General features: G+C 41.1%; 1 protein-coding gene across 5 annotated transcripts in view; it reads left to right on the top strand.

Annotated features, from left to right (window-relative positions):
- Positions 1-203: 203 nt before the first annotated feature.
- Positions 204-14,457, top strand: part of hspa12a (heat shock protein 12A) — a 38,468-nt gene continuing 24,214 nt past the window's right edge. For all 5 annotated transcript variants that reach the window (XM_061087142.1, XM_061087145.1, XM_061087147.1 and 2 more), the window contains exon 1: positions 204-472. In XM_061087142.1, the coding sequence (XP_060943125.1) occupies positions 433-472 (40 nt within the window). In that variant the 5' untranslated portion in view covers positions 204-432. The remainder of the gene's footprint in view (positions 473-14,457) is intronic.

Consider the following 14,457-nt stretch of genomic DNA (forward strand, 5'->3'; position numbering starts at 1 on the left):
ATGAGGAGCTCATCCTCTCTGGTGTCCCAGCAGCAGCAGCAGCAGATTCCTCAGCAGCACAGAGTGTGGTGGTGGGAGGGGCGGACCTAGCAGCAGCAGCAGCAGCAGTGTGTAGACTGGGGTCCAACATCCACTCTGCTCCCCCCACCCCCTCCTCCACCTCCACAGCACTTGGGACCCCCATGTGTGCGTGTTAAAGCTCCTCCGTGAAACAGGAAGCGGCGAGGCGGAGGGACGTCTCCGTGGATCTAGCAGCGCGGGAAGCTGAGGTTTTGTCGCTCTTCTTCTTCTTCTTCTTCTTCTTCTTCTTCTTCTTCTTCTTCTTCTTCTTCAATTTCTTCTTCGCTCGGTTTTGTCGGTTCAGCAGGAACAATTGCTTGGTGCAGCTGCATCGGGGAGACGGCTCTGGAGGAGGAGACACTGCGGGACGAGATGACCGACAAACAAGCGGCGACAGAGGAGATCATAGCAGGTAAGAGAACCCGGGCCGTGCGGGGTCTTTTTTTTGGGGGGGGGGGGGGGGGGGGTTTGCGGGGTGAATGCGCACGCAGCCCGTTGCTTTAGCGTGGTGGTCGTGTGCGGGACGCGGTCAAAGTGGAGGCTGCTGCTGCTGCTGACTCCGGTTGTTTGTCATGACGGTGTGATTCAGTGAGAAACGTCCTCCACCCACCGCAGTGCGGGCCGGACCTCGCCCCCCCCCCACACCACCCGCAGCGGCACTCCCCCGCACGACCACCCCGATTTTTAAAAAGTTACTTCTGGGGGTGTTAGGGGGCTTCAACACAGCTCGTTCCTCCGCAGAGTCTGGTGGTCGCACGGCCCCGTCCCACCAGAGTTCTGAGTCAATGCAGCAAAATCTGAGTCCGCACCACTACAGCCCCAGGGCCGCAGGTAGCACCGTGTCCCTCCGGTAACACTGTGTCCCTCCGCCGGGCTCTGCTCGGACTGGACCTATACAGATGTCTCCATTAGCTGGAGACCACCGCCCGCCCCCCCTGTCCCCCCCTGTCCTCCTCCCATGATATCATTCTGTTATCTTGGGGACATCATGACGTGCTGGGATGACAGCCACACGAACTCCACTGGAATTTGTCCCATTTCATTATTGCTCGTTTGTCTCAAAGCAGACAACACACAGGAAACACATCTTTTTGTATAAGAGCATTTGGAGACACCCATACTCTACAATTCGGCATTCACTCAAAACATAAGAGCAGCGTTTATTGAACACATATTGACACTTTTAATCATAATTTTCTGCTGAGGGAGACATTGAGCCATGTTTGTTGATGTTATTCCTTAAAGGTAGGACGTTAAAAATGTGATTTATCATGTTTCTGTAGCTTCTGCTAATGTGCAGGACATCATATGTCTTTCCTTAAATTAGGCGATACATGAAGTGTAGTTGGGTGGATTTGCAGTTCTCAGATATTGGGGTGAACAGGTCTTGGGGCTTGGCAGCACACCAGTGTTATGTAAGGTAACTGCCTGACTCCCACAGAGACTGCAGGCCAGTGGTGTCCTGCAGGGATGGGGCCTGAACACCAGACTCTGTGAGACTCCTACAGCGAGAGCAGGTTGCTTGTGTTGTTGAAAGGTAACACTTCTAATTTCAAAGATGTCTTGTGACACCCTGAAGAATACCACCTCTTGATAAGTGTGTGAGTTTTTTGAATGTAAGTCAAATGTCTGTGGATGAAGTGCTTTATTCCAACAGTAATTTGTGGAATACCTTTTGTTAACGCATTTAAAAAGACGGTCACGATTGAGAAGAGTGACTGTGATAACTGCGAGGCACAAATGCAGCATCACTGCTGACCCGCCTCCTCAGATCTCCCCCAGCAGTCTGAGGGAACTGCATTAACTTGTGGCAGGGTGTTGCACAATCATGATGAATGACAACACTCGCAGCCAGAAGTCGTATGTTATTGGGTCTGACACTGAGCTCAGCTGAATACATCGTTTGTCAGTCAAGACATCATGTCCGGCTACTTGCCTCCACGTCTAATATTATTTACTTGGACTCTCAGCTGCTTGATTTATGTTTATCTTGCGTTTGTACTGCAGCTTTTTGAGGATGACATTGGCCTTTTGTTTTGGATTTGTTCATGTGGACATGCTTTCGGACCTTCCATTGGCTCCATTCACATCAGAATGCACAGAGATCGGACATGTTTTTAGATAGTCAACATACAAATACAAGCAAAATAGTGCAATTTAAAAAAAGTACTTGTTTCTTTTTAAAATTGCACTATTCACTTATGGGTGAACTTTGATGCTTGTTAACTGTGGCTACTTCCATCCCAGTATGTTTTAGTTTTAAAAGAAGAACAATCTCAGTGCAGATAAGCACTTTATCTCCATATCAGAACCAAAATGTATGAATAATGCCAAGGACAGTTGCACTATGCTTGTTGCCATGGTTACATTCCACACCTTTCTTTTATATTCCTAAATGAGACAGACAACTAAGAAAATACCATATCATACAATATGTATCCTACATACAGTACTTGCTAATTTTGTGATGATTCGAGTGAAGTGAATGGAGATCATTTTTGCTGAATCATGCTTCATCTTTCCACTGCTGTATCTGCAGTGCAGAGTCAAACTGCAACATCATCCTCCCAGACAGCTGTCCAGACTGTCCATTGACTAGGTATACATTTTCCTTTTATATTATCCAGGACTGCAGTACAGACCAGTTCAGGGAGTTCACACAGCCAATTATAATCATTGAGAACCCCTCTTAGCTCTCTTAACCTGATCAATAAAGGACATTCTGGACCTGAGAAGTCATTATGGGCCAATCAGGCATTTTATCAAGTGTGCTGGTTTAACCTCACAGATAAAGAAACATCCAAATACAGCACAGCTAAAACTAGAGACAGATGTAGATTTGAGTATCTCACAGTCAGGTCAAACAGGAACTGTCCACTAAAAGGATTAAAAGGTGTCAGATTAGGAATTACAGTAGGATAGGATGTAACAGTAGTGGCAGGATATCTCAAACGCTCTCGTTTTTAAAGGTCAAGAATTCTTGATATCCTTGTAAACAGTCTGAGATGTCCTTTTAACAGTGCAACCCTGGCTTCTGTTTTCATTGATGATTTTTTTTCTACTTCAAAGTCATAAAAAATGATATCCTGATTCTGAAACCCCAAGGTCTCTGTGATTCTCGCATTGTGATTATCACAGTGAAACAAATTTTTACATCACACGTCCTGTATCACAAAATCAAATTGTGGACATTTGTATCGTCCTTTCATTCTCAGTTTCAGGAGTGTTACACAGCTAGTTTGAATACTTATTCCACATTGAGGTACAATATAGACCTTTGATTGTCCTTTTGTTGTCTGACCCTTCAGCTGCGAGAGCTGGCTGTCCATAATATTAGTTCAGAGAAGAAGCAGTTTGAAGTAAAAGAGTTTTGATGTTTTCCACACTTAACCTCATGGCTGGACAGCTGTCTGAGACATTCAAACCAGCTGAACCATCTGACAGTCTGTGACTTGGGTAAATGCTCTAAGTGATAAGTGAAGCAACTGATTGTAATGCTCCCTTGATGCATGACAATACAGCATGTAGTGGTACAGAGTACAGGACCATACTGGCTAACTTTCACCCCCACTACTACAACAAAGAGCAGGTTAGAGGTAATAACTGTAGCCTATACTCCCATAGCACCCCCAGGTATCAAATATACAAACACAAGCAGGGCCTGTTCAAACCTAGTTATGAATGGGAATATGGAAATATGTACATTATTATAATGTAATATTGCCATGTCAGTAACAAAGCACTATCGCTTTTGAACTTCCTCTGTCCTCAGAGGACCGTTTCTCTTTCTCTGGAGTTGGTTGTTTTCTCCAACTTCTTTTCGGGATCCTGAACTACGTCTCCAACACTCGTTCATATGTGGCCCTTCCTTATTTACCAGAATTATTGTTTTCTAGTCGCTGTTCTAACTGTTTTATTTTAAACAGGATGTTCTGATTCCTGTAACCCCTCCGTTTTGGTCCGACTGCTAACCAAAAAATTCAAAAGTGCATATTATAGTTTAAGCACACAGGCAGGGAGTAGCCCAGAGTCCGCCAGGTGATGATTTTACATCAATGGCTCTCTCTGAAGTTGATAGTGTAAATTAGAGCCACCTGTGTAAAGGGCTGAGCGTCTCTCTTTTTTTCCATGTCAAACTTTATTTAAGGGAAACATCTGGTTTACTGGAAGCTTCTGCAAATCAGGCTCATTTGTAGCTAAAAGAGTTTAAAAGGTTCTGGCCTGAATGAGTTGAATGAAGAAAACAAATGGTCCCTCATTTACATAACAGTGTCATTCAGACTGACCCGACATTTGCCAAGGAAAGTGGCTGCCCGGTTGTTGGTGTGTTGTTTCCTGACCATGTTGGAGTCCAGCTGGAGGAGCGGGCTTTCCTATGTGATTGGCAAAACACCTCACCTTGCCAGATGACCTCACGTTGTGTTGCAGCAAAAGTGGAGCCAGGTTCAACTTATTTGTTTCATGACAAAAGTGTATATGCAAACAGGGGAAGCTTTACAGGGAGTTAAGCAGTTCTACGGTGTGGTACCTACTGATATTGTGCAGTTATACAAGAGAAGAAAAAAGGTGCAGTCTTACCACATCAGTCTCCCTCTGAATCATGTGGTTGCTGCCTGTTTTGAACACAGTGTCGATGGAAAGTAAACAAGTTAAGTAGTATTTGTGATGGTTGTGTGTGTGGTAATTTTGTGTTGTAATGCGCACAGCTGGTTGTGATAACTCTCTGCAGTATTGGAACGAAGATTATCCTCGGTCCTAGTGGCCACATGTTGTGGAGTATATCAGGGTCTTTACTCTCCTTTTAGGCTGGGTCCTTTAATCGTTAGAGAAAGATACTGGTGTTGCTTGGATTGTCTTAAAAGCACAAGAGAATTTACTGTGTTCAGATATACCACACACGGATAGATAAACCCAGTCGTTATAGAATATGCATTCTGTAATAAGTACATTTTCAGACGTAATGATAATAAAGGGTCACAGTCCTTTTGGGATTTACAACACTGATTTAATTTAACAGAAACCATTCCTTTATCATAGTTTTTTCATTTGTAGTTGAGAACAGCAATAAATACATGGTGTACCATCCATTAGTATCTTGAGCTGCATTCAGGCAAGCGAGTTCCTCCGCTGTATGTGTGAATGCATATATGTCAGAGTATCTGCCCTTCAGTATAAAGTCCGCAGAAACTCCAGAAGAGCCCCTGGGAGAATGCTTGTGTCCATGTGCTGCATTACAAATTTAGCACTGACTGGAGCAGCATGCAATAATATTTATTTCTAATAACTACACCCATCAATTTTATAACCACAAAATGATTCAGTAATTGTTTTTGTCTGAGAAGAAGCACTGTCAACTTTGAATGAATACAAGTTGGTCCTTTGTGCAATTATCATTTAAAATGTTGGATTTAATTTCCGTTGTTCCAAATACAATACAGTGTAATGATGATTCTTGAAGTTTAATAAAAAGTTGAAAAAACCCTGTAGTAACAAGATTGAACTCCTCAAATGTATTATTATTATATTTAAAGCAACTACAGTACTCATGATGGTGTGTCTGTAGAACTGCTATTTCTTTATCACATGAAGCCACAGGGCCATGATTGTATTGTATCACCTTATTTGTGTACATTTTATATTGTATGAAGATGCTAACACCCAGGATATATAAAGTGATCCCCCTCGAAAAAACATTGCAGAGAAAATGGGAGCAGGAGGCCATTTTCAGCATTGTGTCATGTCTCTGACAGGAGCCATGTGGAGGTAGTATGTGTGGAGGAGTGGGAGTTACAGGATGGGGGAGGGGCTAACAGGCTTTCAGAGAGGAGCTGGGAGAGAGGGAGGAAACAGTGGTCATTTGAAAAACAAATATTGTTAGGAAGCCTGAACTGTGACACACTCTTTTTCTCTCTGCAATTATCATGCCGTAATCTTTCGCTCCGTTAGCCCATTGGATCTTTTCAGCGCTCTCTTACTACTAACTGCACAGTTTATGATGTTAAATGCTTCCTATAAGCTCCATGAGTTAAGGAACAATATGCTGAGGCTCAAGTGAGAGTAATTGGTTTCATATGGTGCTGTGGCATGTCAGCTATGTACAGTGGTAACACTAAGTATGTGAATCTTTTGAAAAATCTGCTTAGAAATGTTTATTTAAAGATGGTCATAGGTTGGTAAAATGTGTGTTAAAAGAAAACCCTAACGTTTGCCAAAAAGCATTTTGATTCTCCCCTATGTTACGGTGAAAATATGTTTGTGAACGGATGAAACCGAGGTTGAATTGTTTGTGAAGTACATGCAGCAAAATGTATGGTTTAAAAAGGGCACTACATACCAACATGAAATCAATACTTCCTAAGGGCAAGGGAGCATTATGTTTGGGGAGAATTCTAGTTAATTAAGGAATATCACAGGATCATATCAGTGAAACTGTCTGGGCTGAAGTTGGGTGATGTAGCAGCAGATTGACCCAAATTACAGAAGTAAGTGTTCTACAGAATTATCTAAAACAGGGACATTAGCCTTCTGGAGTCAGAGCCCAGATCATAATCCAAGATCCGAGATGACAGCACTAGGAGGAGCAGCACCGTCTTGATGAGTTATTAGTGAGTATGAAGCAGAATGAAATGCCCTTTTAGTTTACGGCAAGTTCTCGGAGACAGAAATGTCTCCTTAAAAGGAGAAGCTGCTCTGCTAAACTGTGAATACGTCTACACTAGTCAATATTTCATAGGGAATCTTTTAAAAAATGCACAACCCCAGAGAAGCAGAGCTGCACAGTCAGATCTGAAACATGAAGGTGTGTGTGATACAATGGGAGACCACTGGTCACATCAAATTGCAATAATCAATTAATTGTGTAGCTATCATACTCAGAACTGAAAGGAGGTGATCTCCACTGGCCAAGATATCTTAATAACTTGTGTTTGTTGTCAAAATTCAGTTGTTAATATAAATGTGTGCTGTTGTCAAAGATTACGAGTGGATGTTGGTTGTTGACTGGTCTGGCTTAATTGTTAACTGTTTGCAGTAATCAGGGACTATTTCAGCTCTGCTTTTGTCGTCATCACTATTTCCATTACAGACAGGCAGGAAGGAAAGCCATTGTTCTGCAGGGAGTTTCAAGGCATTTCCTCAGTATGCGGCTAAATCGCTCTGCCCTCTCCAGGAACCCTTCCCGCTCTTTCTTTGTTGCAGACGGATCTGTTCATTGTTTCGTATAAAAGTCTTTTGTTTCCTTGTTGTAAGAACACTACATCCCTTTGGCCTTTTAAACATCTGTCTTGCTAAAAGCTAAAGATCTTTCTGGTAACTCTGATGTTAAAACACTTATATGAAGGTGTAAGTGATGGTGATTTAAAATGCTACTGGATTTTTGAATGCAAAGAGCCTTCTGTTTTTTTTTCCAGCCGCAGAGGGCAGATTCCCAGAAATTAAATACCAGCATGGTTGAGAGAGTTGCACTAAATGTAAGTTCCAGGTACTTTGAGGGGTTAGCAGCAGTAATGCCAGTTTTGATTTGTCAAACAGATGTGTCATTACATCACAAAGAGGGAAATAAGTCCATATCCTGTTAGAGGTTATTCCATTTCCATATAAGAGTGAATGATGATGATTACTCACCACTTTACTTACAAACCTTTTGTCTTAAAACCTTTTGGATTAATTTCGCAGAAGTAGCCCCATTGTGAGGAACAAACCTTTTTATCTTGGCTGGTTTGAGTATCTTCTCTTTTTTATCACTTTAATTCTACTCATAGTTTGTTCATGTTGCCTTCATGCTACATCAGTGTTGAGTGGAAAAACATAAAGCTGCATCCACATGTTTGCATGAGTATACCTGTGATGCAACCAAATAAACGATAAAAGCAGGATATGATAAGATAGGCTGTTTACCATCATCCCATATATTGCAATATCATATTGCGTGACATGACAAAAAGCATGACTGCAACGCACACAACAGAACACTTTACTATTGCGTTGGAATAGGACTACCAATGCTTCAGAATGAATGGGGTTGGCCAGTTCGTAAAAACATAAGCGTATTGGGCAAGCAAATATGTCCATTAGCGCTTGGGAGTGGAGGTCATTCAAAAGAAGAAGAAGTTAGGATTAGGACTTGGACCTTGTTCTAACCCAGCAGTACCTGTTACTCTCCGTCTGTTAATAAACTCATTTTAAGGACATTTTCGCATGAATTAGAATAGTAACAGTATCTGCCCCAAATCAACCATCTGTCCACCAATCTGCTCTATTAAGAAGTCTCTGTTGGTGTCTTGAGAAAGAAGTAAGTGTGCAAATTACAGTGGAAACACAATTAACAAACTCATACCAAAGTCTGATTAGGTTCTTAAACATTCAGGTTAAGATGAAGCCCTGGTTGACAGGTGGTGAGATTGTTGTGGAGAAGGTAAAGCCTTTGTTTTTAAGCCTGGCTGTATCTCTGTGTGACTGTAGAGCAGTGACCTTGTCAGGATGTCTTGATCCCTCACAGTTTACTGTGCAGCCTGAGTGAGTGGGCTGGAGAATAGTAAATCATTGAAATGATCTTCATTATAAGAATTGGTCAGGAACTTGTGGTTATCTATATTTAAAATTTGTATTAATACTCAATATTCTTACTGATGTCTTTTCTCGATCACACCTTGTCTACAAATACAAACTCACTCCCCTGCACATGTAGTGTCAGCTTATCTCTGCCTGGGAAACACCTTTTGTTTAATATCCAGACGTGACAGAAGTACCAGTTGTCACTAGAAAGCAAATAGTACAATTTCCCAAAGAGTCAAAGTTATACTCATACTGCAGGTATGTAATGACCCGTAAGAGAATCTCATTTCTATGGCACAGTTAGACACGTTTGAGTTTAATCATCCCAGGGGTTTTTCAGGGGATTTATCCACCATGGAAACAATAAAGATTGTTTTCCATAAAAATGATTAGATATAAAGCTTTTGAATATCTGCGAAGTGCTAAACATCTTCGTTCAATAATATGTTGTCAATCACCCATGAAAATACGTGAGTGTTAAACTGTGTGTGTGTGCAGATTTGTGTGCGTCCTAGATGGGACTCAGCTTGTGTGGATTTATATGTGTGCGTAGTGGCTGCAGCTGTTGTCAGGCTGTTCTCTGCACTGTGTGTCTGGGCTGACGGCCAAGTGGATGCGTCAGCCAGGGGAGAGAGAGGAGAGGGTCTCACCCTTTCTCTCCCCCCCTCTCTCAGCATGGCATGAATGAATGGGACCTCAGATGGGCAGAAGAAACAGCCCCTCTCTCCCCAAACTCATTTTACTGTCGGCCTTATGAATGTGGCTCTTTGATAGTTGATTTTTTTGTGTTTATGCCTCACAGTTTGCTGCAGTGAATTTAATGAGGCTCCTCTTGTGCTATTGTAGGTAACAGTCTGTGCCTCGCTTTGTATCTGTCTCTGTGTTTCATCAAAGTCTTAGATGCCACTGTACTCTGAAACAGACCTCTACTGTCAATCAAGATGTCCTAGGATTCTCTGTAGGTCTTTAAACAAGTTCATGAACATGTTACATTTTAAATATTTAAACTAGATGCAGCATACAGACTTAATTATAACATAGTTTGTAGCTGCCAGGCCTTGGGGCTAAATTGTAGTCAACTCGTAGAATGTCCTTGTTAATAGGATTTTATTCATTTGCTTGAAGAACAGTCGAGACGTCAAATGCTCTGGGATACAATGGACAAATTATCTAAAATAATGTATTGTACATGCAGACAAATAATAGACAAATGTTTAAAAAATCCAAACTCCTACAAGAGTATGGGGTCTTGATTCACGTCCCCCCCTTCTGCATCGCCCAAGCTGCCTATAAAGCACCACAGGGTACAAGTGAAGAAGACGATCATAATTTATGTATCAATGAACGTCTGCATGGGTTGCATTTACATTTCCAACACAGACACTATTGTTGTCATCCATTTGCAGTTGTATGTGTGCACACAAAGTGTCTTATAAGCAGAACGATGTTGTGGATATGAAATGAGAAAGGAAGCAGAGTTTCTGCCAAGATGTTTTTCTTAACCTGCTTTCAGACATGTGCTGAACTCCGCTGTTCCTCAGAGTATATTCTCCGTGGGAGGTGCATCTTCTGTAAGCACAAATGTCCGAGATGCTCCTCAGCGATGATGCTTCTAATGCACGCCAGACACAAAAAAAAAAGACACAGACAATTAGGGATGGGGGAAAAAATCGATTCAGTTACAAATCGCGATTCTTGTGAATGACGATTTTAAATCGCCATGCTGCCTCCCAAATCGATTTTTAAAAAAATGTAAAAAACATATATTTATTGTTTTTATACGGGGGGGGGCATATGGGGGGAGCAACATCATCCCAGAGCATGTTGACCAGCTCTTGTTTTTGCACAAGAATCTAAACATACCCAAGCACTAGCTTTGCATCGCCTACATGCAAACAACAATGAAGCATAGCCTACTTTTTGTTTATTTCAAAGTTTATATTTTAAGTAAACCTTTATTCATTCTATTTAATTTACAATTTATTTATTGTTTAGATTAATATTGTTTAGCATTTCTTAATCTGTCAATTTGTGTCCAGTTGACACGGGCTATACAATAAAAGGGCACATTTTTTTTATTTTCTCTGCCCGGCAGTCATTAAGTTAATGTTAATATTTGAAATAAAACTTGTAAAGCTCTAAGTGAATTTGACTGTGTTGTATTTGAAGGTATGATTCAACTTTTTTCCATGGTCCCGTATTTAAAAAAACAAATAACCAAAGGAAATCGTTATATCGAATCGCAATACGTATCGTATCGCATCCTAAGTATCGTGATAGTATCGTATCGGAGTTTGTGGTGATAAGAGCCAACGCCTGTGTCTGTCGTCTGACCAGAAGGTCAGAGGTCCTATCCCAATCTTCTCCATCTGCATGCCGAAGGGTCCCTGGGCAAGAGACTGAACCCTGAATTGCCTCTGGAACATTAATTTCCACATAGATGAACTTTATGAATGTGTGTGTGAACTGTACTTTAAAGCGTTTTGAGTGGTCATCAAGACTAGAGAAGCTGTATATAAAACAGACCATTTACGAATATTTCAGTTATTTACTCCAAACCTGCTCATTTTACTGCATTGTCAGAAAAGATGTGGAGTGAGCTACACTCAGCCAAGATCAATATAAAAAAATTAATATGAGAGTTTTTTTTAACTTATAAGTACAACCTTTTCTGGTATCCTTTTTTTCTTGTGTTGTGACAGCTGTTTCCTGGGTCACTGTGGTTGAAGGTTCCTGGTGTTGTGCTCCCTGCTTTGTTAAAAACCTGTATTGGATTATTATTATGTATTCATCAGATTCATTTGAAACTGACCTTAGTTCAGCAGATCAAAGCTCGCAATAATGTGTGATAAAAAGACTTCCCTTATTCATTGATATAACTCTTTTTAGATGTTTTTAGTAGACTCAATTGTTTATTTTAGTCAAAGCACAAGTGTCTGGTCATTGAACTCTTCTGGCTCAGACTTGTGAGTAAGTCTGTTGGGGAATAGATGGAATGTGAGGCCAAGAGGAAGTCACTGCTCTTAGAGAGACGAGAGAATAGCAAGAGACTTCACATCCTTTTCAGCTGCGTAGTAAACACTGCTATGACATCATGGGTTCAGCAGACTTTTCAATCAAATAGAAAATGTCCTGTTTCATTCTGCGCATCCATCTCCAGTGCGTGGACGATGACTCAGAATTCATCAGTTCTGTTAATGCTCTAAAAAGTAGAAGGACTACAGGAAAAAGGACTAGAAAACAAGAATCCATATACTATCTATACACCTAATCCTTGAGATTCTGGAGCCAGCCCCAGCTGACATTGGGCGAGAGGCGTGTTACATCCTGGGCAGTTTAGCAGCCTATCACAGGGTGGACCACTGCTGCTCAGTCTGCTATTACTATTTTCCTTTTAGACTCTGACTGCAAGTAAGTAGTTATATAGTGAGATGAGACGGTAGACCTGCAAATACAGCACTAGACACTGGATCATTTCGTAAAATACAGCCATACTATCCTGCTGAATAAACTCAAGACTGGTTTCCTGTTGCTGTAAAGCTTGACTGGTGTCTGTACTGACTCCTTGGGTCCCAGTCACTGTCTGCTGATAAATAGATTTAGAAAAGAACAAAAGCATTTAGATTTTTCTGGATTTAAATTAATCTTTTAAATTGTTTTAACTTATAGAATACTGTGTCAGATGAAAATATTGTTAAAGATAAGGGATAAGAAATAAATTAGCAACATAAAGCTTTGAAATTAGTTTTTCATGTAAAAATAGTGGAGTGCTGCTTATCGCTGACTCAGTGTTCAATTGATGATAAAGACAAAAACAGATGAACAGTAAGCAAGCAGGGAATTTGCAGGACCAAACCAAAGGTAGATCCAACAGCCCAATTTGTGTAGTGGCTCATTGGGTTAAAGTTCAGCCACGCCACCATCAGTGTCAGATATTGAAGATTAGACCAAACACTGTGCATAGCCTTTTATATATTGTAAGTAACGGGGATGTTGTGGTAACATGGTATGATTGTTGGAACACTGCCAGTGTTCACATCCCACAGATTTATGACTTTTCATATAACCACTACAGTAAATCAATCTGAGTCTGCCTTTGTCGCCACTTAGACTCAAATTCTCATCGGTTGCCTTTAACTGCACATTGTGGGCGTGTGCTTTCATCAACAGAAGTGCAGATGAGTGCAGCCTGAAGTGTTTCATGTTGGAAATGAAATAAAATAAAATAAATCACTGACACACTGGAAGGGCCAGTCATTGTGGCTGATTTCAACCTATAAGAGTTTTGCCACCATTGGTATGTATTGTATAATAACTAACAACAAATTACTGTAGAGAAACACCAAACAGACACATGCATGAGGTAATTTATTGAGGTTTTAGCTTCAGAGAGCACTTAGAAGTTTAGTTATGTCAGGGACCGTAAAGTCACATTAATGTGGGGAAACCTATTATAGGTCATGAGCAGGTCAGACCGTTATTCTGACAACCTTGCTAACAGGCCAGAGGTATATATTGTATAATTTCATAGACAATCAGCTGCATTGTAATGATTGACATACTTGCCATATATCAAGTGCATTTCTGCAGGAAACAGAGGGCACAGCAGAGCTAGTAGTTGTCTGTCGGGCTGACAGCGAACACTGGTGGAAAGTACAAACTAAACTTTCTTTAAATGCAAAAAGTTGTAAAATCGTCATGAATTCCCTTTACAAAATGTTTTCTATGAACTTATTAATGAATAATTTAAAATACTCTAGTGGTGACGGATGTTATTTTTAGAACTGCCTTGCAGGCAACTCATTGGCTGCCTTAGGGCAACCAGGTGCTCAAGTGCACGGTGTGGGCTACCATGCATATAGAACAACTAGATTTGTGCATCAAGCATGCAAACAAAATACATGGGGAGACATATAGTAGCAACTCAGATGACAATGGACAAAACATTCCATTACAAGCAGTTAAAAGGAGTTATATTTCCAACCTTAATGTGTGTCATCACTATGAAATGAAACAAATATGAGAAAACAATTCAAAAACTCAAAACACCCTTGTCTGTGATACTTCAGTTATTTGTTATGTTGCCGTACGGGCAGAATGTTTGGATGAGAACATGCCAGAATATCTCAAACTGTTTCAAATAAAACGTAAGGACAGTAAGTCAAAAGGAATCATCCCTGTTATTAATGACCCGTAGCACTGAATTAACCTGCATCAGTAACTTGCTCACCATGATCCACTGTCATGTAGATAGGTTTTAGTTCCCTTGTAAAATGGTGTCTGGCCTACATAGAACATACTTTACCAAGCTTTAAACACATGATTGTCTATCTGTTGATACTGATCAATGATTCAGAAGCAGGATTGAAGGAATCAATGTTGTAGAAACACAGTTGTCGCTCACATACACAACGGCCTGTCTAGAAATCTGGTCACGAAATTTCTTATGGCATGGAGGTAAACAAAGTATGCTAGCACAATGACATAGAAAGGCTCAGCCAAACCTGAGTAATACAGCACTTTAGATATCATTTAGCACAAGAGCAATTACTTTACGTGATGAGATTTTTATGGCCATTGTGGGGAATAAAACCTCCAGGTTGGAAAGGTGATTTAGGGAGTGGGCTGCTGGGGGCCGTGGAAAGACGGGCCGGGTGGTGGCCGGATGAAGCCTAGCCACAGGTGGTCTGTAATTCTGCACCATAATTGCCTGGAATAGTGTATTATGGGTCTTCGGACCACTCATCCACTCCGTAGGGGTGGACAAGAAAAAAGGATGAGTGAGGCGGAAAAAACGGATGGATAACATGATGTCCCGTCGCGAGACAATTCTGCCAGACACTT

The sequence above is a fragment of the Limanda limanda genome, chromosome 15 (assembly GCF_963576545.1).
Source record: "Limanda limanda chromosome 15, fLimLim1.1, whole genome shotgun sequence".
Lineage (NCBI taxonomy): Eukaryota > Metazoa > Chordata > Actinopteri > Pleuronectiformes > Pleuronectidae > Limanda > Limanda limanda.